This window comes from Hevea brasiliensis, unplaced genomic scaffold, assembly GCF_030052815.1.
Source record: "Hevea brasiliensis isolate MT/VB/25A 57/8 unplaced genomic scaffold, ASM3005281v1 Scaf244, whole genome shotgun sequence".
Lineage (NCBI taxonomy): Eukaryota > Viridiplantae > Streptophyta > Magnoliopsida > Malpighiales > Euphorbiaceae > Hevea > Hevea brasiliensis.
Window position 1 is genome coordinate 56,797 of NW_026614745.1, and position 27,182 is coordinate 83,978.

At 34.3% G+C, this 27,182-nt stretch overlaps 1 protein-coding gene across 1 annotated transcript; it reads right to left on the reverse strand.

The window, feature by feature from the left end:
- Positions 1-14,127: 14,127 nt before the first annotated feature.
- Positions 14,128-14,568, reverse strand: LOC131176793 (uncharacterized). Its single transcript, XM_058141827.1, has one exon. The coding sequence runs from the start codon at positions 14,566-14,568 to the stop codon at positions 14,128-14,130; it is 441 nt and encodes a 146-aa protein (XP_057997810.1).
- Between the last annotated feature and the right edge of the window lie 12,614 nt (positions 14,569-27,182).

Consider the following 27,182-nt stretch of genomic DNA (forward strand, 5'->3'; position numbering starts at 1 on the left):
GAAGAAGTGGAGGTGGAAGATGGAAGTGGGTGGGAGCTTGTCTTGTAGTGTGTATTTATGTTTTTATTTTTATTTTTATACTTTATTTTTTTGAATTTTTCCTAAGCTTTTTCTTTTCTTTTCTTCTTCTTTTCTTTTCTTTTTCTTCCTAATTAAATTCATAAGGCTTTAATTTATTTTAATCATTTTAATTCTCTCAAATTTTAATTTGACATGTAGGTCAAAATTCACCTCTGGGGTGAAATGACTAAAATGCTCTCCATAGTGCATATCGGGTTATTTTTATTATTTTATACCAATTAATAAATTCTCTAAAATTTTTCTATATTTTCTTTACATTTATTTCTTTAATTTATGCCTCCTCACTATAGTTTAGGTGTAGTTTTAGACATTTTGACTGTCCGAACAGACATTAGTCATCGGAACAGTAAAATGTACGAACTACCTATGGTGAAGGCGTTACAAAATTAAGTTTTTTTAGGAAAAATAACTTCCTATTTTTAAAATAGGAATTCTTTTTCTAAATTTTGACAATCTTATTAAAAAGTAAAAATATTTGTATATGCATGACATAAACATATACAATTAGTTTAAGATTACAATCAAATAATGAAAAATATTTTCTATACATATACAAGTTATTTTTCGCAAAATAAATGAGCTTAAATTTCCAAAATTTCAAGACTCTTTGTGGTATCAGATCAGAGACTGAGTTGTGGATTTTAGCTGTATGTCACGACCCAAATTATGAGCCGGACCGACACTAGGACTTGGATCAGCATAAGACCCCCAAAACCTGTATTAAGCCTAACTATTTTCTAACACAATCATAAAGCCCATATTTGACCCCAATTTCAAGAAATCAACCGAATACAGTCCAGTCATTATCTGGACTATCCAATGGGGAGTTCTTAACTCACCCAACCTATAATCACAAAATATACAAATTTAGATAGTTCAGCTTATCCTTGCAATCCTCAATCAATCAATGAAGTCTAATAGGAGCTCAGCTCCCTCATCCATCATAAATATCCATTCCATTCAACATACATGCATAATATTAAGTTTACAATTTCAAAATAACAATATGTTACCATTCTCAAACCAAATAAAATAATCCTAAAGCATGTGAAATTCTAGAGTTCGAATTAACAACATAAAATATTGATATAATAGCTAATGGACCTGCGAGGAAGGAAGTAGGTTAAACTCAAGAAAAGAAAAACCCTCCTGTAACCTGGAAAAATAGGGTGAACAGGAGTGAGTGTTCGACTCATAGAGTAAGATATAGATTTTACATACAATCTCTATAACTATCTAAGTTTAGTGCATCTCTAAGAATAAAATGCAACATCTTCACACAATTCAAACAAGTCAAGTTATAATCACACCAAAGGCAATCTGGAGAACTCACACACCCGTGTGTCAAATCCATACACACACACACACACACACACATATATATATATATGGGAGCTAATCCCCTATACAGCTCTCTTAGTTCCAACCTTTGGCAGCGAGATCAACTCAAAGCTAGACTTTCTCTTAATATCCAAATGCCGACGTCAACTCGAGCCGTGCCTACCCTTACTTAACCATAATAAGGATTGGGTTCTAGCGAGTCAAGCTCTAGCCATGTCTGCCCATCCTACCCATATCCATATACACACCACATACACACTAACTCACACACGTAGCTCCAGATCACCATAAAACAACAACCACAGTAATGTGATTAAATACAAATGCAATACAAAGTGTGCCTAGCAAATAACTATATACATATATCTATAAGTGATACATGAACATACCTTGAATACGTAATAATATTGAAATTATAAGTAAAATCAATATCTACTCACAGTACTTCATAAGTCACTGCGACAGTTGGGTAGAGGAGGAAGGTTGGCCGAGTTCACCTAAATAATTATATTACAAACTGATCAATATTTACTTAAAATAAAACTTTGAAAGAGTCAAAGACAGCATAGGTTTTACCGAAAATTTGATAGAGTTTTCCATGTACCTAGGACCTACCTAACCTACAAAAGGGCTCAAATAACACTTCTAAATGATACACCTCCATCCATATTCCATCAACATCATATGGCCCCTCTTGGGCCCTCCAAAACAGACAATACTCACAAAATTAAAAAATTACATTTTAATCCCTAAAACTAACATTTTATAAAAATCATTCAAACAAGCTCTAAAATTTCTAAAATTTTTTCTCGCTGTCCTTAACAATATTATAAAGCTAATGCAAAAGGAACTATAATTTTCTAGCTACTCACAAATATTTTATGGATTTTATTCTAAACTCGGCACTAGGTAAATGAAGAAACACAGGGTTCAGGTTTATCTACGCCAATTCCAATGCTTGAATTGCATTTGGAGCATCTGCAAATGGTGGGAAAGATCCCAATTCCAATCTGATTCTGAAACGACTCCAGTAGCCTGTCTGTCCAACATGAAATTGTAAATCCGGCGCCGATCGAATTTTCACAAAATGAAGGTACCTAAGTGAAGCTCATACTACCAGAGGTTAGAATATAATTTTTACAAAATTAAATAAGCTCGTTTAAAGTTTGAAAAAACACTACAAAGTCTATGGGATCCACTGAAATTTCAGTGTCAGAAAATTTTAAAATTTATATTGCCGCAATGCTCTCGCCAAGTGGAGCACACCGATACTCTTAAAATCTCCGCGGGGTTCTCGGTTTGGGAGAAATTTAACCCAAAAGTCAAAATGGACTAAAACTTTTCGGGGTAAAATTGGACAAATCGGTCGATGAAAATTTATGATCTTGATGTCTATGGAAAGCTCTCAAGATGTAGATAAGGTTTGGGATAAGACCCAATCTGATTGATGACCGAATCAGCCAGATTTTGGTCGGGAAGCTCAAGAGTCGTGCAGCGCAAAGGGGAGAGTTTGGAATAATTTTCTGGCCTCTTAGGACGTCGGCTGGTGACGAGGAGGCTTGGGGGAGGTGCACCGGTAATTGGGGAAGGGAGGGACGGTGGCTGGCTGACTATGGGAGGAGAGAGGAGACAGAAAATGAGAGAGAAAGGAAGGGTGTTGGGCGCGCGGGAAGGGGGAAAGAAAAAGGGGTTAGATTGGTTCAATTTAATTGGTCCGATTTGGCTCTATTTGAGTCTGTCGGTTTGATTCAGGATACCCAAAATTGAATTTTTACTCTGCCCTGGGACTAAAAACGCAGCCCAAAAATTTCAAAAAACTCAAAAAAATTTGTGGAATCCAAATATATTTTTAAATTTCCATGTGGTCTTTAAATTAATTTTTAAAAATTAATGAAAATTATTATTTTAAGAAAATCAAACCCGATTTTTAAAATTCTAAAAAATTTCAAATAACTTTCCATAATACATAATATAATAAAATATTAATATTTACATAAAATTATTTAAAAATTAGGGGTGTTACATTCTTCCTCCCTTACAAAAAATTTATCCTCGAATTTTATACAAGGTAGAATAAAATCTTAGGATTACATATTGAATAAGTATGGGTACTTGCTGCGCATGTCTCGCTCTGACTTTCAAGTGCATTCTTCCACTTACTAGCTCTTCCATAAAACTTTAACCACAGGGATCTGCTTTGACCTTTACTACCTCATCTGATAGTCTACTATAGCTACTGGCTACTCTTCGAAAGTTAAGTCTTCATTCAACTCCACGGTATGAGGTTGCAGCACGTGGGAAGGATCAGGAATATACTTCCTTAGCATGAAGATGTGGAACACTGGGTGGATATGAGAAAGGCTTGGTGGTAACTCCAACTGGTAGGCTACTGCTCCAACTCTATCAGTGATCTCAAAAGGCTCTATATATTTGGGTGCTAACTTGCCCTTCTTCCTAAATCTCATAACCCCTTTTATTGGGGAGACTTTCAGAAATACATAGTCACCTTCTATAAACTCTACATCCTTCTGCCTAGGATCTGCATGGCTCTTCTGCCTACTGAAGGCAGTTTTCAAACATTCCCTGATCCTAGGAACCATATCTGAAGTATACTGCACCAGGTCTACATCATGCACTTTAGCTTTTCCCACTTCTGTCCAACATAGGGGCGATATACATTTTCAGCCATACAAGGCCTCATAGGGTGCCATCCCAATGCTGGAATGATAGCTGTTATTATAAGCAAACTCCATCAAAGGCAGCTGATCATTCCATTGACCTCTAAAATCCAGGACACACATACGAAGCATGTCTTCTAATGTTTAAATTGTCCTTTCAGATTGCCCATCTGTCTGAGGGTGGAAAGTTGTACTAAAGTTTAACTGTGTGCCAAGTGCCTCTTACAGCTTCCTCCAAAATCGAGAAGTAAATTGGGGCCCTCTATCAGATATTATGAAAGCATAAACTCTATGTAATATGACTATTTCACGAATATAGAGCCTAGCGTACTGAGCAACAAAATAGGTGATTCGCACAGGCAAGAAATAAGTTGACTTGGTCAAATGATCCACTATCACCCATATTGAGTCATATCCACATATGGTACGAGGTAACCCAGTCGTGAAATCTATAGTAATTATTTCCCACTTTCACTCCAGAATGAGAATCTCCTGCAACTTTCCTGATGGCCTATGATGTTCAAACTTTACCTTCTAACATGTTAAGCACTTGGACACAAAATCTACTATGTCTCTCTTCATGCCATTCTACCAGTACCTATCATTCACATCGTGGTACATCTTAGTGGAGCCTGGATGGACATTTGCGCCTCCTGCATTATCTCATTTCTGAGGTTGTGTACATCTGGCACACATATCCTGGAGCCTTGCACAAAAGCACCATCTACATCAAACCCAAATTTACAATCTTCTCCCTACTGTACCCTTTTTACAATTCTCATTAATTGCGAATCTCTGTGTTGAGAAACTCTAATTTTGTCCCGTAGGTGAAGCCTCACTCTAAAATATGCCAATAGTGCACCCTCATTAGATATATCCAAAATCAATCCCTGTTCCATCAACTCATGTATTTCCCGAATCAATGGTCTTCTTTCTACTAATATATGTGCCAAGTTGCCAGAAGATTTCCTACTCAAAGCATCTGCCACCACATTTGCCTTACCTGGGTGGTATTGGATGGTGCAATCATAATCTTTCAAAAGTTCCATCTATCTCCTTTGCCTCAGGTTTAAGTCCCTTTGTTGAAAAATGCACTTTAGGCTTTTATGGTTAGTATATATCTCACATACTTCACCATAGAGATAGTGCCTCCAAATTTTTAATGCAAACACTACAGCCGCCATCTCTAGATCATGAGTGGGTAGTTCTGCTCGTGCCCTTTAGCTATCTTGAAGCATAAGCCACTACTTTTCTGTGCTGCATTAAAACACACCCCAACCCAACTCTAAAGGCATCCCAGTACACTGTATATCCTTCTCCACTTACAGGCAACGTCAACATAGGGGCTGTAATTAGACATTCCTTAAGCTTTTAGAAGCTTTCCTCACACTCATCTGTCCAGAAGAATGGGACATTTTTCTGAGTTAACCTGGTTAGGGGAGCTGCTATCCTAGAGAAATTCTACACAAAACGCCTATAATAGCCTACTAGGTAAGTGACTATTGTATGCCTAAGCTAGTCGATTACTGCCTTAATTTTTTTGGGATCTACTTGGATACCTTCACTAGAAATCACGTATCCCAAGAATGAGATGCTTTCCAACCAAAATTCATATTTTGAAAATATGGCATACAAGTGGTGCTCTCTTAATGTCTACAACACCATCCTCAAATATCAAACATGCTCTTTCTCTATTCGAGAATATACCAAAATGTCATCTATGAATATAATGACAAAAAGGTCTAGGAATAGCCTAAACACCCTATTCATCAAGTCCATGAAGGCTACTAGTGTATTAGTGAGTCCAAAAGACATCACCAGGAACTCATAATAACTATATCTAGTCCTGAACGCTGTCTTAGGCACATCCTCCCTTCTAATTTTCAGCTGGTGATAACCTAATCACAAGTCTATTTTTGAGAAGTACCTTACTCCTTGTAGCTGATCAAATAGGTCATTAATTCGAGAGAGTGGATACTTGTTTTTAATGGTCACCTTATTTAACTGCCTATAGTCTATATACAATCTCAAAGATCCATCATTTTTCCTTACAAATAGAACAAGAGCACCCTAAGGTGAAGTACTTGGCCAGATGAAACCCTTATCTAGAAGCTCTTGCAATTGCTCCTTCAACTCCTTTAACTCTTCTGGTGCCATTTTGTAGGGTGGCATAGAGATGGGGTTTGTACTCGATATAATATCTATGCAGAACTCTATTTCCTCTCTGGTGGCAACCCTGGAAGCTCCTCAGGAAATACATCCATGAATTCTCTAATAACAGGAACATTCTCCATATTTATACCTTCAGTAGATGTGTCCCTTACTAGTGCCAAATATCCCTAACATCCATGCTTCAACATCTTTCTAGCACTTATCATTTATACTAGATTGTATGGAGCCACGCTTCTATCACTATCGAAACTAAACTCTTCTACTCCAGGTATATGAAAATACACCTTTTTATTTCTATAATCCAGGGTGATGATTGCATCAAATTATATAAACATTTAAGGTTAACATTCATTACATTTTATTAGCATTTAGTTTCCTTTTATATTTATTTTTATGTGTTTTTAGTAATATTTTAGAAAACATGTTAATCCAACTCAATTCATTAATTTTTATATTTTATCAGGTGTTTTATGTGGTTCTAGAATCAATGACGAGTTTGGAAGAGATTTAGAGGTCAAAACGTGAAGAATATAGGGCCAAAAGCAGTACACAGGCCATGTAACCTACCCTGTGTAACTTTCTGGATCCCGTGCATCTCTCTGGACTAAAGAAAACTTGAAAAACAAAGTGGCAGAAAGTTACACGAGGCATGTGTCACTATATGACCCATGTAAAGTCCCCTGACAGCAAGTCTGATGTGGCTTTTCTTGCTTCCAACCCGACCCGGATGGACTCCTAATGCTTCTAGGACTCGAAAATTAGGGTTTTTACACCAGATATAAATATAACAAGTCAAAAATTGAGAAAGGGAGGAGAATTTACATTCAAGAATACACATCAACTTCAAGGGAGACAAGAGAGAAACAAGATCTGCAAGATTGCTAAAAGGGATGTTCAGTGAAGTTCCAAAAGTCCAAGGCTGTAAGTCTCCTTTTGGGTTCTTTCACTCCATTTTCTTCTATTGTCTTCTCTTTATCTTTCTATAAACTTAATTGTAAAACTCACCATGTGTGAGTAATCTCTTTATTCTAGGGTTAGGGATATAGCACTCTCAATTTAATTATGGATCTGATTTGATTTTATTTAATATATTGGAGGTTTTATTCTTTGATTCAATCTCTTGTATTCTTAATGCATGCTATGTGCTGGTACCCACTTAGCTATGATCTAAGATACTAATTGAAGAACTGAAAGGTGAAGATTAGTATTAGAAAATCAGGATTTTGAACCTAGAAAATCTGACCTAGAGATAGGCTGATGACCTTTGTGAAGTTCCAAAATTAATCAAAGATCTTAAAGGATTTTAATTAATTTAATCACCATGAAAGTAGGGTTTAGGTTAAGTAAAATACACCTTGAGTGCCTTGAGAGAGGAGTTAAGATAACTTAGGATTAATTTCCATAAAAGTAATAATCTCCAAATTATTGAATGAATTAGATTGATTCTATAATTGATTGAAGTGTGAATCTCTAGCTCTAGAATGTTCTCATCTATTAGTATTTTAGTTTAAATAACTGTTTTAGATTTTATTTCTTTTAATTTAGATTTAATTACTATTTCTATACAATTCGATCGTCTAGATAATTAAAATCACTATAGTTCGATACTCAACACGGTCCTTGTGGGAACGATACTTTACTCATCACTTTATTACTTGTTAGCGATCCGTGCACTTGCGATGGTTATAAAACCAGCAAACAAGTTTTTGGCACCATTGCTGAGGACCGGTGCTTGATATCGAACGATTAGTGATTTGATTACTCTAGACATTTTTATTTCTTTTATAGTTTATTTCTATCGAACGATTAGTGATTTGATTACTCTAGTCATTTTTATTTCTTTTATAGTTTATTTCTTGACTAATTTTGTTTTTACTTGATTTTCTTATGAGGTATATTGAGATATTTCATCAACAAGTCTTCACAAGTTTTATTCAATAATACAATGAAACATTTTACAATGCTTGGAGAAGATTTAATGAATTGGTAGAGCAATTTGCCAATCATAGTCTTTCAAATTATGAACTCACTCTCGATTTCCATAATGGTCTGGATGAAGTGATAAGGAATTGGGTTAATTATGGAGCTTGGGCTACTGGTGATCATGTTTTTCAAAGAAACCATGAGGATGCCATTCACTTGTTGAATGACATGGCAGATTTTGATTACCATTGGCATTAGGATCCTTCACTGCAAGGTTGGAGCCACCAATACCCCCCACACACCCATCAACCTAATATTTCACACCAACCATTCGAGCTGCAATTAGATGAGAGAGTGGGACTTGAAGAGATTGTAACTCCATTGGAAAACTTTGACTATCTAATGGTAAACAATGAGCTATCAACTTATGAGGAGGAATCAAATGAACAAAGTTGGGAGTATGAAGAAGCTTCATGGGAATTTGAACCTATAGAAGAAGTTAAACTTCAAGAACAAAATTCCTTTGAAGATGAGTTACCAGTAGAATTCCCAGAAGAACAAGAGTTACTTGAAGAAGAAGTGGAACCTAAAATTGAAGAAAGCAACTCCTTTATTGATGGAAGGTCATTGGAAGAGTGCTTACATAAAGACAAATCAAAGATGAAGATGGTGGATGAAGAAATAAATAAGACTATCAATCTGAGTTCATTAATGATTCATGCACATACACCACTAGAAGACCCTTTTCTATCATGGACACCGCCTACATCATCACATGTCTTCCATGAGCTGAAACAGTCCTCTTCACAAGCATATAACTTTAAACCATGTGTTGTTCATACTATGTGCAATCTTATTCCAAATCTTGCCAATCTTGAGGGTACCACAAATCAAGACCCATATGTGGTGTTACATGATAACTACTATGGGCGAAAACTGCTTTTCGATTAGCAATTCTAAAAGGGGTCTAGCTAATGACTTTAAATTAGCGCTTCTTAAGAGGCAACCCAAGTATTAAATTTAATCTTTGCATTTATCTATTTGATTACATCAAATTATATAGACATTTAAGGTTAACATTCATTGCATTTTATTAGCATCTAGTCTCCTTTTAAGTTTATTTTTATGTGTCTTCATTATTATTTTAGAAAATATGTTAATCCAACTCAATTCATTGATTTTTATATGTTATCAGCTGTTTTTATGTGATTCTAGAATCAAGGATGAGTTTGGAAGAGATTTGGAGGTCAAAACATTAAGAATACAGGTCCAGAAGCAGTACATAGGCCATGTAACTTGCCCCGTGTAACTTCCTGGACCCTGTGCAACCTTCTGGACAAAGAAAACTTGAAAAACAAAAGTGGCAGAAAGTTACACGAGGCATGTATCACTACACGACCCATGTAAAGTCCCCTGACAACAATTCTGATATGACTTTCTCGCTTCCAACTCAACCCGGATGGACTCCTAATGCTTCTAGGACTTTGAAATTAGGGTTTTTACACCAGATATAAATATAACAAGTCAGGAATTGAGGGCAAGAGAGAATTTACATCCAAGAGGAGAATTTACATTGAAGAGCCGATTTACATTCAAGGATGCACATCAACCTCAAGGGAGGCAAGGGAGAAAACAAGATCTTCAAGATTTCTCTAAGGGATTTTCAGTTTAAGTTCCAAAAGTCTAAGGCTGCAACTATCTTTCTGGGTTCTTTCACTCTATTTTCTTCTCATGTCTTCTCTTTATCTTTTTTATAAACTTGATTGTAAAACTCACCATGGGTGAGTAGGTTCTTTATTCTAGGGTTAGGGTGTAGCACTCTCAATTTCATTATGGATCTGGTTTGATTTTATTTAATACATTGGGTATTTTATTCTTTGATTCAATCTCTTGTGATCTTAATGCATGCTATGTGTTGGTACCCACTTAGTATTGATTACAGATATTAATTGAAGGACTGAAAGGTGAATATTAATATTAAAAAATTAGGATTTTAAACCTAGGAAATCTGACCTAGAGATAGGCTGATAACCTTTGTGGAGTTCCAAAATTAATCAAAGATCTTAAAGGGTTTTAATTAATTTAATCACCACGAAAGTAAAGTTTATGTTAATTAAAATACACCTTGAGTGCCTTGAGAAAGGACTTAAGATAACTTAGGATTAATTTCCATCAAAGTAATAATCTCCCGTTTATTGAATGAATCAGATTGATTTTATAATTGATTGAAGTGTGAACCCCTAGCTCTAGAATGCCTTTGTCCATTAGTATTTTATTTTAGTTAATTATTTAGATTTTATTTCTTTCAATTTAGATATAATTATTATTTCTCTACAATTCGATCGTCTAGATAATTAAAATCAATATAGTTTGATACTCAACACGGTCCTCGTGGGAACGATACTCTACTTATCACTTTATTACTTATTAGCAATCCGTGCACTTACGGTGGTTGAAAAACCAGCAAACACTATTTCTTTTATTTTATCACCCTCCCAAACTTGATTTCGATATTTGTTCACTTTGTAGGTTCAAGAAATACTTGAAAAGAGCAATGGAGATCAAAATCACAAATCTTCAAGGGAAGGCATGCTTCAAGGGGGAGTATTCTATATCCATTAGCTTTTCCTTGTTATTACATTTATGATGTTACTCTTGACCTGATTATGATATCTTGATGACATTGAGGACAATATCAAATTTGAGTTTAGGGGTGCATTTTATGCATTGCATTCATATATTGCATTTCATTCTGCATCACCTTATTATATCTATATTATATTTGTATATAAAAAATCCAGAAAATTTTTACAAATTTTGAAAATTCTGGATTTTTTTTTAAAAGCTTTTAACTTAGAATCTTGATGAGCTAATGATTGGACTCTCTGGGAAAAAGGAATGAATGTAATTGAATGGGCAAAAAGGCTTCAATATGTTATTTGTGAAAAACTTAATCACCTAAGTGGAGTTTAACTAGTTAAACCCCTTCATATTCATTAATCTGTCACATTGAACTTGCAAAATTAGGAGAAAATTTTTGAAATACAAGTAAACCTAAAAATGCCTCACCAGCTCTAGAATATGTCTCTTAGTCCTATCAAGGCGAAATCCTAGCATATGCTTGATGAAGAGATAATTAAGGCATTCTTTGATATAGCCCCATTAAGCCTTAGCCATCCTTAATTAAAATATATATCCCTTGCAGTCAACTTGAAGCCAATATTTATCCATTAGAATTTATTGCTTACCCATATTATTTACTTAGTTTTTAGCCTAAACAGCTACCCTACCCTTTTGAGGAAGCTAAATGCATAAGTAAAAAGTATATTAGGTGCAAAAAAAAAAAAAAAAAATAGAGAGAGGATGTAGAACTCAAGAAAGAGTGCAAGTGTGCAATTGAAATCAAAGAAAAATTTACCTTTTCAACCCATCAAAAATAATGAGTTTGGGGGAGAGAACAAGGGGACCAAAAAATAAATAAATAAAAAAAAGAGAGAGAGAGAGAAAGGTGTCCTAAGATACGTATCATGAAAGCATGCTTAGCACTATAAAAATCAAGAACTCCTCTCCATACAAAATCAGTAGTAAAAACTTGGTATACTTACTACTTTGTACATAGCTGCTATCCTCATATTTACACTCCTTAAAACCCTTCATTGGTAACTAAATCATTATTCCTTAGCCCCATTATAACCCTTTTAAAGATCTTTTGATCTTTTTAAAGTGTATGCTACATTAGTAGAGATAGGGAATTGAGATATGCCTATGGAGTTGGAATTAAATTAAACTCACCATAATCATCCACAATATAGGCAAATTTAGGGGAGTAAGTGTTTTTCAAGTCTATCTTCATAAAATAGGTTATTTGTGACTTATTAATGGCCTTGTATAGAGGAATAATTAGTTGAAATACCATAAAGGGGGTGAGGTTCTAGCGGGCAACTGTTGAGGTCCCTATGCCTCGAAAATGAAAATTGGTATGAAGATTGAAAAATGTCCAATTATGTGTAAGTTTTTTTTTTTTTGTTATATTTCTAAATACCCCAATGAGTTTTTATAAAGTTTTATTTTGCTTGAGGACAAGCAAGAGTTTGAGTTTGGGTTATTTGATTGCATCAAATTATATAGACATTTAAGGTTAACATTCATTGCATTTTGTTAGCATTTAGTCTCCTTTTATGTTTATTTTTATGTGTTTTTAGTATTATTTTAGAAAACATGTTAATCTAACTCAATTCATTAATTTTTATATTTTATCAGGTATTTTATGTGGTTCTAGAATCAATGACGAGTTTGAAAGAGATTTAAAGGTCAAAACGTGAAGAATACAGGGCCAGAAGCAGTACACGGGCCGTGTAACCTACCCCGTGTAACTTCCTGGACCCTGTGCATCTCTTTGGACTGAAGAAAACTTGAAAAACAAAGTGGCAGAAAGTTACACGGGGCGTGTATCACTACACGGCCCGTGTAAAGTCCCCTGATAGTAATTCTGATGCGGCTTTTCTTGCTTTCAACCCGACCCGGATGGACTCGTAACGCTTCTAAGACTCTAAAATTAGGGTTTTTACACCAGATATAAATATAACAAGTCAAAAATTGAGAGAGGGAGGAGAATTTACATTCAAGAATGCACATCAACTTCAAGGGAGGCAAGGGAGAAACAAGATCTACAACATTGTTAAAGGGATGTTCAGCTGAAGTTCCAAAAGTCCAAGGCTGCAACTCTCCTTTTGGGTTCTTTCACTCTATTTTCTTCTCTTGTCTTCTTTTTATCTTTCTATAAACTTGATTGTAAAACTCACCATGTGTGAGTAATCTCTTTATTCTAGGGTTAGGGATGTAGCACTCTCAATTTAATTATAGATCTGATTTGATTTTATTTAATATATTGGAGGTTTTGTTCTTTGATTCAATCTCTTGTGTTCTTAATGCATGCTATGTGCTGGTACCTACTTAGCTATGATCTAAGATACTAATTGAAGAACTGAAAGGTGAAGATTAGTATTAGAAAATCAGGATTTTGAACCTAAAAAATCTGACCTAGAGATAGGCTGATGACCTTTGTGGAGTTCCAAAATTAATCAAAGATCTTAAAGGGTTTTAATTAATTTAATCACCACGAAAGTAGGGTTTAGATTAATTAAAATACACCTTGAGTACCTTGAGAGAGACTTAAGATAACTTAGGATTAATTTCCATAAAAGTAATAATCTCCAAATTATTGAATGAATTAGATTGATTCTATAATTGATTGAAGTAGGAATCTCCAGCTCTAGAATATTCTCACCCATTAGTATTTTAGTTTAAATAACTGTTTTAGATTTTATTTCTTTTAATTTAGATTTAATTACTATTTCTATAAAATTCGATCGTCTAGATAATTAAAATCACTATAGTTTGATACTCAACACTGTCCTCGTGGGAACGATACTCTACTCATCACTTTATTACTTGTTAGCGATCCGTGCACTTGCGGTGGTTGTAAAACCAGCAAACATGTGGCATAATGAGTTGATAGCCAATCCATTCCTAAGATTACTTCAAAGTCCATCACTGGCAAAGGAACCAAATCTGCCGAGAAGATCTTTCCATCCACTACCACTGGGCTACCTGGAAAAACTATGTCTACGTCTATATTGTCACTAAGTGGGGTAGCTATAGACAAGGGACACTCTAATGTTGTAGGATTCCTACCCAACCTCAGGACAAAAACAAGGGAAACAAATGAATGCGTAGCACCCAGATCTATCAGAACACGTGCCTCAAAGGAATAAACTGGGAGAATACCTTGCACAACAGCATTAGAAGCTTGAGCATCCTAGTGAGTCAAAGTGAAAACTCAAACTTAACCCCTGCCTTAAATTGTAGAACTTTGAAGTTGACTCCTGCCTCTAGATTTGCCTCCAAATCCACATCCTCCCTGTCCATAGCTCTATTGTCCACTGTACTGACTGCTTGCCATGCTGGATGTGCCAGGGTGCATCTGACGGGCCATATTACCAATAGAACCTTGTAACCCCATTATGTGCTTGCTGATCATGGGACATTCCCTGGCAAAGTGGCCTTGTTGGCCACATCTGAAGCATCCACCAGAGCTTATCAAGCAAGGCCCCATGTGTGATTTGCCACATTGTGTGCATGGCACTAAGGAAGACCCTGAACCAAATCCAGAACTGCTGTAGCCTAAACTCTGACCACTGCTTGAACCATAACCTAGCCTGAATCCTTTGATTCTATATTTGTGGCCTACTTTCTTATTCCTTATAATCCTTCCGCTGTGGTGGCTCTGGCTGCCACCCGTGGTGTGCATTTGTGTGAAACTGGAAGACCCTTCAGCCCTATTTTTCTTTGCTATATTCCCATCATCTCCCATGTAGCTAATTTCAAATTGTCTAGCCCTATCCACTACAACATCAAAGGGTTAATCTAACAACATAGCCAGGTTTACATATTTCCTATCTAGCCCCTTTAGAAACCTCTTCACTTTCATGCTTTCTATAACCATAGCTATAGGGGCATACCGGCTCAACTCTAAGAATTCAAAAGCATACTCATCTACAAATCTATCATTCTGTCTTAAAGCCTCAAAGGCCCACTACTTTTGATTTTTGAAACTTTCTAGTATGAATCTGTTGATAAACAGTTCCACAAATTATGTCCATGATAACCCCTCAATGCGAGGAAGCACATAATCTGACATCCAATGTGTAAGCATGGGTCCCAAAACATGTTGTATGCAGTCTATTAATCTCCTGTCAGTTAACTGCAGCTCCATCCCTGCCTGTCTGCATGAGTTTAAAAATCGATAGCCATCATCTGACACATCATAAGTACCAGACACTAACTTCTTAAAATTTATGATTTGCTTATAAGGTTCCACTCTCTGTACTATGGCTTGCTACTATTGTGGAGGGAAAACCATATACTGTGCCATCATATCAATGGTCCTCTGCAAACCAGCTAAAGTAGCTGCCATTAGATCCATAAGACCCTGGGCCATGAAAGATTGTTCCTGAACTGGTGGCTATTACTCTTCTACTTGAGCAACTCTAGGTCTCCTACCCCATCTCCTTGGGGCAGGTGCCTCATCTTGTGCAAATACTTCATCTAGCACTTTCCATTCTGATGCTACACATTTTCTTGAAATTCAGCAGTATTAGCCCACAAAATCAAAAATAGCTTGTTAAGCATCTCTACAAACTCATAATCATACATAGGTGCATGAAGCAAAAACTAGATGCAAGGATGACAGTGCAAGGATGAATATGGATCCTATACTCCTCATGTGGCTCCTAACCAGACTCTTCTTAAGGCCTTAGACATGTATGTCCCATGAATCTAGAGCCTAAGCTTTGATACCAACTGTGTCACAACCCAAATTATGGGCTAGGCCGGCACTAGGACTTGGATCAGCATAAGACCCCCAAAACTCGTAGTAAGTCTAACTATTTTCTAACACAACCATAAAAGCCCATATTTGAGTCCAATTTCAAGAAATCAACTAGATAAAGTTGAACAATAACCTGGACCATCCAACAGGGAGTTCTTAACTCACCCGACTTGTAATCACAAAATATACAAATTTGGGGAGCTCAGCTCACTCTTACAATCCTCAATTAATCAATGAAGTCTAATGGGAGCTCAGCTCCCTTATCCATCATAAATATCCATTTCATTCAACATACATGCATAATATTAAGTTTACAATTTTGAAATAACAATATTTTACCATTCCCAAACCAAATAAGATAATCCTAGCACATACGAAATTCTAGAGTTCGAATTAAGAACATAAAATATTTATATAATAGCTAATGGACCTGTGAGGAAGGAAGCAGGTTAAACTCATGAAAAGAAAAGCCCTCCTGTAACATGAAAAAATGGGGTAAACAGGAGTGAGCGTTCGACTCATAGAGTAAGATATTGATTTTACATAAAATCTCTATAACTATCTAAGTCTAGTGCATCCCTAAGAATGAAATGCAACTTCTTCACACAATTCAAACAAGTTAAGTCATAATCACACCAAAGGCAATCTGGAGCACTCACACACCCATGTGTCAAATCCATACTCACACACACACACACACACACACACACACACACACACACACACACACATATATATATATATATGGGAGCTGATCCCCTATACAGCTATCTTAATTCCAACCTCTGTCAGCAAGATCAACTCAAAGCTAGACTTTCTCTTAATATCCAAATGCGGGGCCAGCAAGGTCAACTCGAGCCATGCCTACCCCAACTTAACCATAATAAGGACCAAATCCCTGCGAGTTAAGCTTTAGTCGCGTCTACCCATTCTGCCCATATCCATATACACACCACATACACACTAACTCATACACGTAGCTCCAGATCATCATAAAGCAAGAACCACAGTAATGTCATCAAATACAAATGCAATACAAGGCGTGCCTAGTAAATAACTATGTACATATATCTATAAGTGATGAATGAACATGCCTTAAATACGTAATAATATTGAAATTATAAGTAAAATCAATATCCACTCATAATACTTCACAAGTCACTGTGGTGGCTGGGCAAAGGAGGAAGGCTGGCCCGGATCACCAAAATAATTACATTACAAACTGATCAATATTTACTTAAAACAAAACTTTGAAAGAGTCAAAGACAACCTAGGTTTTGCTGAAAATACGACAGAGCTTCCCTTGTACCTAGAACCTACCTAATCTATAAAAGAGCTTAAATAACACTTCTAAATCATACATCTCCATCCATATCTCATCAATATCATATGGCCCATCCTGGGCCCTCCAAAACAAGCAATACTCACAAAATTAAAAAATTATGTTTTAGTCTCTAAAACTAACATTTTATAAAAATCATTCAAACGAGCTCTAAAATTTCTAAAATTTTGCCCTGCGGTCCTTAACAATATTATAAAGCTAATGCAAAAGGAATTATAATTTTCTAGCGATCCATGAATATTTTATAGATTTTTATTCTAAACCCAGCACTAAGTAAATAAAGAAATACAATGTTCGGGTTTACCTACGTCAATTCTGATACTTGGAATGCGTCCAGAGTGTCTACAAATGGTGGGAGGACTGCAATTCCAATCCGATTTTAAAACGGCTTCGGCAACCTATCTGTTCAGCTCGAAATTGCCAATCCGGCACTGATCGAATTTTCATGAAACGAAAGTACCTACGCTAAGCCCATACTACCAGGGGCTAGAATATAATTTTTACAAAATTAAATAAGCTCATTTAAAGCCCAAAAAAATATTGCAAAGTCCATGGGACCCACCAAAATGTTGCTGTAGAAAAATTTTGAAATTTATATTGCCACGAAACTCTCAACGAGTGAAGCACGCCAATACTCTCAGAATCTCCTTGGGGTTCCCTATTTGGAGAAATTTAGCCCAACAATTAAAATGGGCTAAAACTTTCCGGGCTAAAATTTGACAAACCACTGGATGAAAATTTGTGATTTTAGTGTCTATGGAAAGCTTTCGAGGTGTAGATGAGGTTTGGGATAAGACTCGGTCCAATTGGTAGTCAGATTAGCTGGATTTTGGCTGGAAAGCTCAAGAGTCGCACTGCCTGAAGGGGAGAGTTTGGCACAATTTTTTGACCACCTAGGACATCGGCCGGCTAAGGGGAGGCTTGGGATAGATGCGCCGGTGACTAGGGAAGGGAGGGGCCACAGCTGGTCAGCGAGGCGAGGAGAGAGGAGAGAGAAAATGAGAGAGAAAGGAAAGGTGTTAGGCAAGCGGGGAGGGGGAAAGAAAAGGAGTTGGGTTGGTTCGATTCGACCAGTTATGTTCGGCTCAGTTCAATTCAGCCGGTTCAATTTAAGATACCTAAAATTGAATTTTTACTCTACTCTATGACCAAAAGCGAGGCCCAAAAATTCCGAAAAAATTTTACAAAGCTCGAAAAATTTGTAGAGTCCAAATATATTTTTAAATTTACCACGTGGTCTTTAAATTAATTTTTAAAAATTAATAAAATTTATTATTTTAAGAAAATCAAACCCGATTTTTAAAATTCAGAAAATTTCAAATAACTTTCCATAATACTAAATATAATAAAATATTAATATTTACATATAAATAATTATTTAAAAATTAAGGGTATTACAGTATAATTAAACCTATATTGGGTTAAAATACTAACTAATTGTCAAGTGACAACTATGAGGAGGAAGTGTTATGAATCTCACATCAAAAAAATATGAAGTAAAATAGTAATATATAAGTGGTTGGATTACAATATTAAATTAGTTAATTATTTTGATTTATAAAATAATTCATTATTTATACAAGCTCATATTAAAATGAACTAAATGTAATTTACCCAACACTCTCTCTAAATTTAAAACTATCATTTTTTTTAAGTTTTTAGGTTTAAATGTATTGTTTTACAATAAAATAACTTATATTTTTCTATAAATAATAATTTATTGTTACAATTTAAGTATGGGTAAATTACAACTTAATCCCTCAGATTTAGGTAAACCTACAACGTAGTCTTTAATTTTAAAACCAAGCAATTTAGCCCCATTAATTAGTTCCTATAATTTATTCCTAACTAACATTTCAATAAACCTATAAATTAGTTGTTAGAATTTCAATTAAGCTGTCATTAATTTTAGTAAAAATAACTAAAATATCCTTAACTCTATTTTCAATTAAAAAAAAAAGTTAATCCCTAAAATTTTATTTTATTAATAATTTAGTCATTGAAATTTTATTTTATTAATAATTTAATTCCTATATTTTTAAAATGTGAGTCCTATTAATTTAAAAAATTTTAAATTTAAATTATAATTATTAAAATTATGGACTAATTACTTTAAGGAACTAAAAATTTTGTATTAATTATAAAATCATCCATATATTTTACAAATTAATTCTTAAATATTATAACTATTTATAAATAGGCCTTTACAATTTTGTAAAATTCAATTTATCGGTTTATAATATTTTCATATATTATATTATATTATTATTTATATAAAAAAAATAAAATATGAATCTGGAAGCAAATTGTTAATAAAATAATACATTAGGGCTTAAATTTTTTTTAAATTAAAAATAGAGTTAAATGTACCTTGATCATTTTTAGTAAATTTAATGGGGAATTGATGATTCTTCTAACTGCAAGTACTAACTTGTAAGTTTATTAAAATTTCAAAAACTAAATTATCTGATCTTAAAACAAACGGGATTAAGATATAGGTTTAACCAAATCTTAAAAACTAAATTGTCATGATCCAACCTATGGCCCGGACCGGCACTAGGACCTGGGCCGGCATAAAGCCCCCAAGGCCCGTAGTAAGCCTTATTATTTTTAAACCCATAACCAAGCTCACAATTTAGGCCCAACATGCATATAAAATAATTTAAATTAAACTATTATAATTTTATTTCGGGTCAACTTAACTCAATAATTATCAGAAACTCAAATTAGGGAAGCCCAGCTCAACCCTGTTACATCATTTATAAACTATTTAAAAATCATAAAAGTTTCTAACTTATTAATACAAAAACTTAAATTCATACAGTCCCTAACAAGATTAATGCTACTGCTAGTATATGCGGAGTATTAAATTATAAATTTAGAGAATAATAATACAATTAAGTAATTATTGATAACCTGCGAGAAAAAGAAGCAGGTTATTCTGAAAAAGGTCTCCTCCTGTAGCTTGGAAAAATAGGGTGAACAGGAGTGAGCGTTTGACTCAGAGAGTAAAATACCAATTTTAAGTACAATTTCTATAGCTATCTAAAGCTAATGCATCCTAAAGAGTGAAATGCAACATCATCATAATTTTTATACAAATTACATCATAACAGCAAAAAGGTAAATTTGGAGCACTCACGCACCCATATAATATTCAAACAGTACATATATGGGAATTGATCCCTATACAGTTCTCTTAATTCAACCTCTGCCAGCGAGTGTCTCTCAAGCCGGACTTTCGCTTGATAAACCAAATGCGGGAGCCAGAGAGATCATTTCGAGCCGTGCCTAACCCGACTTATCCATAAAGGACCAGGTCCTAGCGAGTGTCTCTCAAGCCGCGTCTACCCATCCTATCCATATCTAATACCACACACCACACGTACACCAACGTACGCACACTGCTCCAAATTACTATAAACAATATCCATGGCACTTCATCAATTAAGAATGCAATATAAAATGTGCCTAGTGTTTAACTATATAGATACATATTTATAAGTGATGCATAGGCATGCCTGAACATATAATAATATTGAAATTATAATTAAAATTAATATTTTACTCACAGTACAACATAGATGACTTTAGAGGTTGGGTGAAGAAAGATGGTTGACTCTGATCACCTACATAATTTTATTATGAATTTATTAGTGCTAATTCAAATAAAAATAAATTTAAAGAGGCAATCCTAATTTATGCAGAAAATTTGACAGAGTTTCCCCTATACTTAGGACCTACCCAACTTGCAAAAAGATTCAAATAACACTTCTAAATTCTCAATTTTCACAATCACATCTCATTAACATTATATGGCCCCTCCTAGGCCCTTCAAATCAGACAATAGTCATAAACTTGAAAAATTACGTTTTAGTCCCTATAATTGATATTTTGTAAAAATCCACTCAAACAAGGTCTAAAAATTCTAAAATTTTGCTCCGCGATCCTTAATAAAGTTATAAAGCTATCACAAAAGGAATTGTAATTTTCTAATCACCCATGAATATTTTATTCAAGAATATTACTCAACTCCATAAGTTTCCAACAGCTAACATATTCTTAATTCAACCCAATTCAATATTCACATATTTAAACCTCTATTCTCAAGTTTCAATCAATTATATAAAATTTAAATATTATAATTTCAGATAATCTTATATGCCCATATACTTAAAATCTAATTAAAATCCATCTATATTTTTTAAAAATATTCTACAATCACTCGAAAATTCAACAAACACCATAGAATATCTCTAAATAATTTTACTTTCATCATATATTTTTCTTAGAAATTTTCTCCAATTTTTTCAGTTTAAGAAACACTGCATTTAAGCACCATAGACTGAGAAATAATGAAAATAATTTTACCCAAAGCTTATTTGTCACACCTTACCCCTCTGTAAGGCATAACATGATCCCGTAGAATACCTAATGAACTACCGAACTTCACCTATCGATAATTCATTAAGTACACTACAAGGGATTTTAAAACTATTTTCTTGCATTTTGGAAGTAGTGAGCATTTTGGTAGAAATTAAAATCATTTATTCAAAGCTTAAATACTAGTAAAAATTTTGTCCATTTTTTTTTCTCCGCAAATTTTATAAAAATTTCGACAGAGTTCCGTCTGTATTTTGAGAAAACAGTTCTTTAAATACCTGAGAAAAACACTTCCAACAAATTTTCCTCAACTCCCAACCTCCAAACAATTTCAAGTCAACTCAATTCAATCCACTTCAAAATAATTCCACAATCCAATCAAAGTTTATCATCTCAAAATATTTCATAACTTCATTCACAGTGCATAAAGTATGAAATTCACAAATACAAATCTTAATTTACAAAAAGAAGTTCCAAAAATAATATTATTACAATTTACTATACAACTGCTCAACTTTACATTGATACATAAAACATTACAATATTAACATCAAAATAACTACAAGGGTATAAAACAATACCCGTACAAAAATATCAGTGTAGTCCTCAATATCAGCAGCAGCTCACTCTGCTGCTTTCTCTTTGCTCTTATCTGCGACAGCAAAATAAGCTATCGCTGAGTATAAAAATGCTCAGTGGTGCACAATAAAAATTTGAAATACAATACATAAATCATTCATTGACAAAACACAATTTAAATATTTCTCAATCACATTTCACAAATTATCAAAACTCATAATAACACAATTTAGTCAAATAATTTGATAAACACAGTGTTGCCAATTCATACACAACTTAAGTTATGACACAAAATTTCCGATCAATGCCGTGTTATACACCACGACAAAGTAATCTACAACCCCACTAATCGAAATCAATGAGGGAGGTGGCTAGCTAGCTAATGAGTACTCATCCGATCTACAACCTCAACTGGTAAACCAGAGAGGGAGGAAAAATAATCGATCTCACCCCATAAGTGGAGGAGGAGTAATGTGATACTGTCATGTTAAGTGTGAACACAAAATCAATTCAAAACAATTTATTCAAATAATTCATGAGAAATCCAATAAATTTCCAAAGTCATAATTTCATTCATAAGGTGGCAACACAATTCATGATTAACACCAATTTTTCATAAATCATACCAAATCAATTTTTCAATGACAAAATGCTCAAATAAGGATTATTGTGCACAAATCTGACGTGAGTCGCCTCTAGGCCTTGACTCAGTCTCTCAGACCTTTCAAGTCTTTTTCAGCTGAAACACACAGTTTCACAGTGTTTCAGTACCATAGCTTAGCATAAATCTAAAAATAAATTCAAATTCACTTTTATCTAGCTTATATCTGCTAAACTTGACGTTCTTTAAAATTTGTGTTTCGGGGTTACTATTCACTACACTATTCAAGTCAATTTGTTGACTTTCTAAGGCTTAATAGGTATGGAAACTCCAACTTCACCCACATACCACATTTTGGTCACTAAATTTGTTGGTTTTGGTTGTTTACTCAAAACTTAGGTCTTTTAGGCAAAATTGCCAATTTTCAGTTTTGGAGTCCTAAGTTGCACTGTTCCATTGATCATTTTACTGTTGGAATTTGGCAAAATTTTCTTCATAGAAAATGTTCCCTAATGTCTTAAGTTTATTCTCCTTTTTGAATCACCCCAATTGGAGTTTTGTAGCTTAAGTTATGGCCATTTGAACCATGGCTGCCGGATTAGATTCAACCTGCACTCGGCAATTTTTAGTCTTTGGCAGATTTGGGTCACCAACTTGGGGTGGCCAAATGACTTGGTTAATGGCATAATTTGGGTTTATGTTCTTCATGAAAGTTTTAGGTCTATATCTCATCTAACCACTGGTAAATGTTAGGTCATTTAGACCTGCCTAACTCAAGTTATGGCCAAATGAACAAACACTGTTCATTTGGTCAGTTTATACAGGGCAGCCTGCAATTTTCTAACTTTGGTCAATTTGTTTACTAGGTTTTGGTCACTTTTTGGGCATGCTTCCTAAATGAAAATTGTGTCATTTAGTGTCTATTTTCATTCTCAATTGGTCTCATACCAATTGGACTTGTAAAATTTCATTTTTGGTCCCTCAAAGGTATCTTGGTCATGCTGCCAGCAGCATGACCATACTCAATCCGAATTTGGCTTTGATTCAAACACTTCTAACACACTTAATTAGGTCACAAATGACCGTTTCTCACTTCACATTAGGTCAAAGACACCATTTACAAGTTTCTCACATTTTTGTCTCTAAACCCTAATGTCCAAAAACCCTAACTTACTAAATTGTTGCATTTAACCACTTTTAAACATACCAAACTCATTAGCACATCCATACAAGCTTGCCTACCATTTGATGGGGCGAATCCGCAAGTATACGGGTCATCTCAAGTAATAAAGTGATGAATCAAGTATCGTTCCCACGAGGATTTACCGTTTGAGTACCAAACTATGAATGAAGTGATTATTTGGGCTAATGATTAATGAATAAATGGTAAATGTAAATGAGCAAGGTAAATTGATTAATCTAATTGAAATGGGTAAAGAGCAAACAAATAAATTCTAGATCTAGTTTGCAATTAAACTAAATTAACAATGGGTAATTCAAATCAAAGTCTAATTATGTTAAAAGTGATTCCAGAGTTGGGGGTTTATGCATAAATTAATTGGGATTTGTCTTGGGCATTCCAATTTTTAGGGAAAAATAGAGTTTGAAGGAAATTGATTCTAAATTCCTTTGATATCTTTTTCAAGCAAACCAAAGTGTGTTCTAAAATAACCAAACCTACTTTTGTATGTTATTTGATTACTTTAAAACCCATTAAGTTTTGTAACCAATCATTAATTCCTCTTAAAATCCTAGTTTATTTCTAAATCTAGGTTATTTTAAGTTCCAATCCTTGATTATCTATCAATGACTTTCACCTTTCGGTCCTTCAATCAAAGATTATCACAATACCCAATGGGTACCAACATTAGGCAAGTAAATCAAGCACACAAGGAAGGAATCAAAACTCATATTTATGTAAAATAAAGAAATACCTAGTCCAAATACACAAATTAATCTAAAACATATTTTCCAACTCTGAAATCTAAAGAGTTTACTCACTCATAATGGTATTTACAAGAAAGATTGATGGAAAAGTAAAGAAAAACATGATAAGAGGACTAAAATAGAAAAACTCAGGTAGAAGAACCTAAAACTCTGGTTTCTGGAGCTCCAAAAATGGTTGCAGCAGCTCCTCCCCAGAAAATGGCGTCTTCTCTCTCTCTATTATATTTTCTTTCCTTTTTGTTTTTCCTCCCTTTTCTCTTCTGTGGCAAAAACTAGGAAATGATGAATTTATATGGTCCCAAAAAGTTGCCCTAAAAGTAAATAAGAGCCAAGGAGTGGATAGGAAATGAGATGTAAAATTATCCAAGTCAGCAGCATTATTCACGTTAGGCGATGCTTAGGGTTCGGCTTAACCCTAAGCAGCTTCTTAGCAAATTTCAGCTTCTGGTCGCACTGTCTGCTTAAGGTTAAGCAAACCCTCAGCAAATCTCGGCAGACTTAGAGTAAAATAGACTTTTCTGCTCATGCTTGACTTGTGCTGCACCTTAAGCACTGCCGCTTTACCTTAAGCAGGATCTTAAGTAAAGTTTCAAGTAAATTTCGGCTAACTTGCTCTTTCAAAGCTTGATTTCTTCAACTTTCCTCCATGCTTAAAGAATTCCCAATTTCTTCAAATCACTTCCTAATGCACTCATTGATCTTCGATTTGCCACAAAATCCTATCAAAAACAACAAAATTACAAAAATCAAATATAAAGTATCTAAAGTTAACAAATAAGCTAAAATAAAGCTAAAATAAAGCTAAAAACATAAAATATACTAAAATATAAGGGCAAAATGGATGCAAAACTACCCTAAAATACCTATATGAAATGAGTGTAACAAATTCCCCCAAACTCAAACCTTTGCTTGTCCTCAAGCAAATTAAAAACAATTAATGCAATTTGGGGTACCTTACCTTAAATTTATGAAAATTACTTATCCAAACTCTCAAGCTTACTTTTAGCCACTAACAAACCATATACCCACTTTCAAGATGCAAAGAATTCAATCCTTACCAAAGTTATCACCGCTTAGCCTTGGGTCAATTATCCATATCATCAAGCCCAAACCAATCAATCACAAAGAATAATCATGCCTAAATAGACTATAGGGTAATCCACAAACTAAAGTGTCTCAAATAATGATGGAAGTAAATGAATGGATTAATGATATCACAATCCCATAGGCAATTCTCCTATTCCAATCTCCACTAATATAGCAAAACACCATCAAAAGATCAAAAGGACTTTCAAGGGTTGTAATGGGGCCAAGGGGGTGATAATGTGGCTAACAAGGAAAGGATAAAGGTAACAAAATATGAGAATAATCAAATTATTAAAAGATCAAGACACACAAAATTTTTTCTCTTTTTTTTTTTTTGAATCAAATTGGGGAAGGAGCTTTACAACTATTCACCAATGCTAGCATATAATTTTGAAGCTTTTAGAGGGACTACATAAATAACATTGACTTTGAATTATAATTTTCCCTTTCAATTCACCCCCAAACTCATTTCTTTGTGTACTTGGGTGGTGAATTACTTTACATACCATAATTGAATTTGCTAGCTTTTTTTTTTTTTTTTACTTTGAATCACTTCTCCCAACTAATTATTATTTTTATTATTATTTTTTAAGTGTATCTATCACTCAAAGAATTATTCTCATGGAGGGTAGGTAAGTGTTTGGGTTTATGGCTAGGCATTAATGTAGGTTCCAAAGAAATAAGAGGGATAAATGTAAGCTCAAATTGGTTCCAAAGGGAAATTTTGAAGTGAGGTCGGCTAAGGCTAAAATAATGGTTTAAATTTCAAAGAATGCCTAGATCATTTCTTTTTCAAGTGCATGCTATGATTTCGCCTTGAAAGGTTTAGAAAGATTATTCTAGGATTGGTGAGACATCAATTAGCTACTTCTCACCCTAGAGTTTTCTCTCGGCACTCAAAGTCAATGCAATTGATTGGGTGGCCCTTGGCTAAGAAGATATAAACAAAAGCAAGAATCTAATAACTTTGCACCTATCTAGAACTTTCAATCCATCAAACCCTTCTAAAAGTAAGCTCAATTGCTTTTCAAAGTAATTCTCAATCCTCTAAGGATAAGGTAAAAAATTATTTTTATGATATGCATGATCCTAAAATGAATGCATAAATCAAATTAAAACTAAGTGTAATATATATGAAAACTATATGCAAATGTATGTATATGAGTATAGACATGTGTGTGGTATATGTATAAGTGTATGGATTATCTATATATGGATGAATGAAATGCAATAAATGAATGAATGAAAATTTTAAAGATTTTGCGAAAATTTTGCCCTCACCCCCAAACTCAAATGAAACATTGTCCTCAATGTCTAAAATGAATGCAAAGATGGGCAAAATTGTGTGAATTAATCAATTAATGAAATATATACAATTTGGGAATTAAATCAATATAAGCTCAAGAATTCCAAAATTAGCTCAAAATGATATTAACAATGAAGCTTTAGGGAGAAAAATGTGAAAAAGTATCCCAAATGTATGAATTTACACTGCTTAAAATGTTGCTTAACCTGTTGCGTAGGGTAAGCAAAAGCATAAGCATTGGCATAAGCACTGGCAACATACCATAAGCATAAATAGTAAAAGGGTAAGCTGTTATCTCAAAATGATGTTAAACATTTGCAGCTCAAAGGAAATTGTGCAACTCATCAATATCA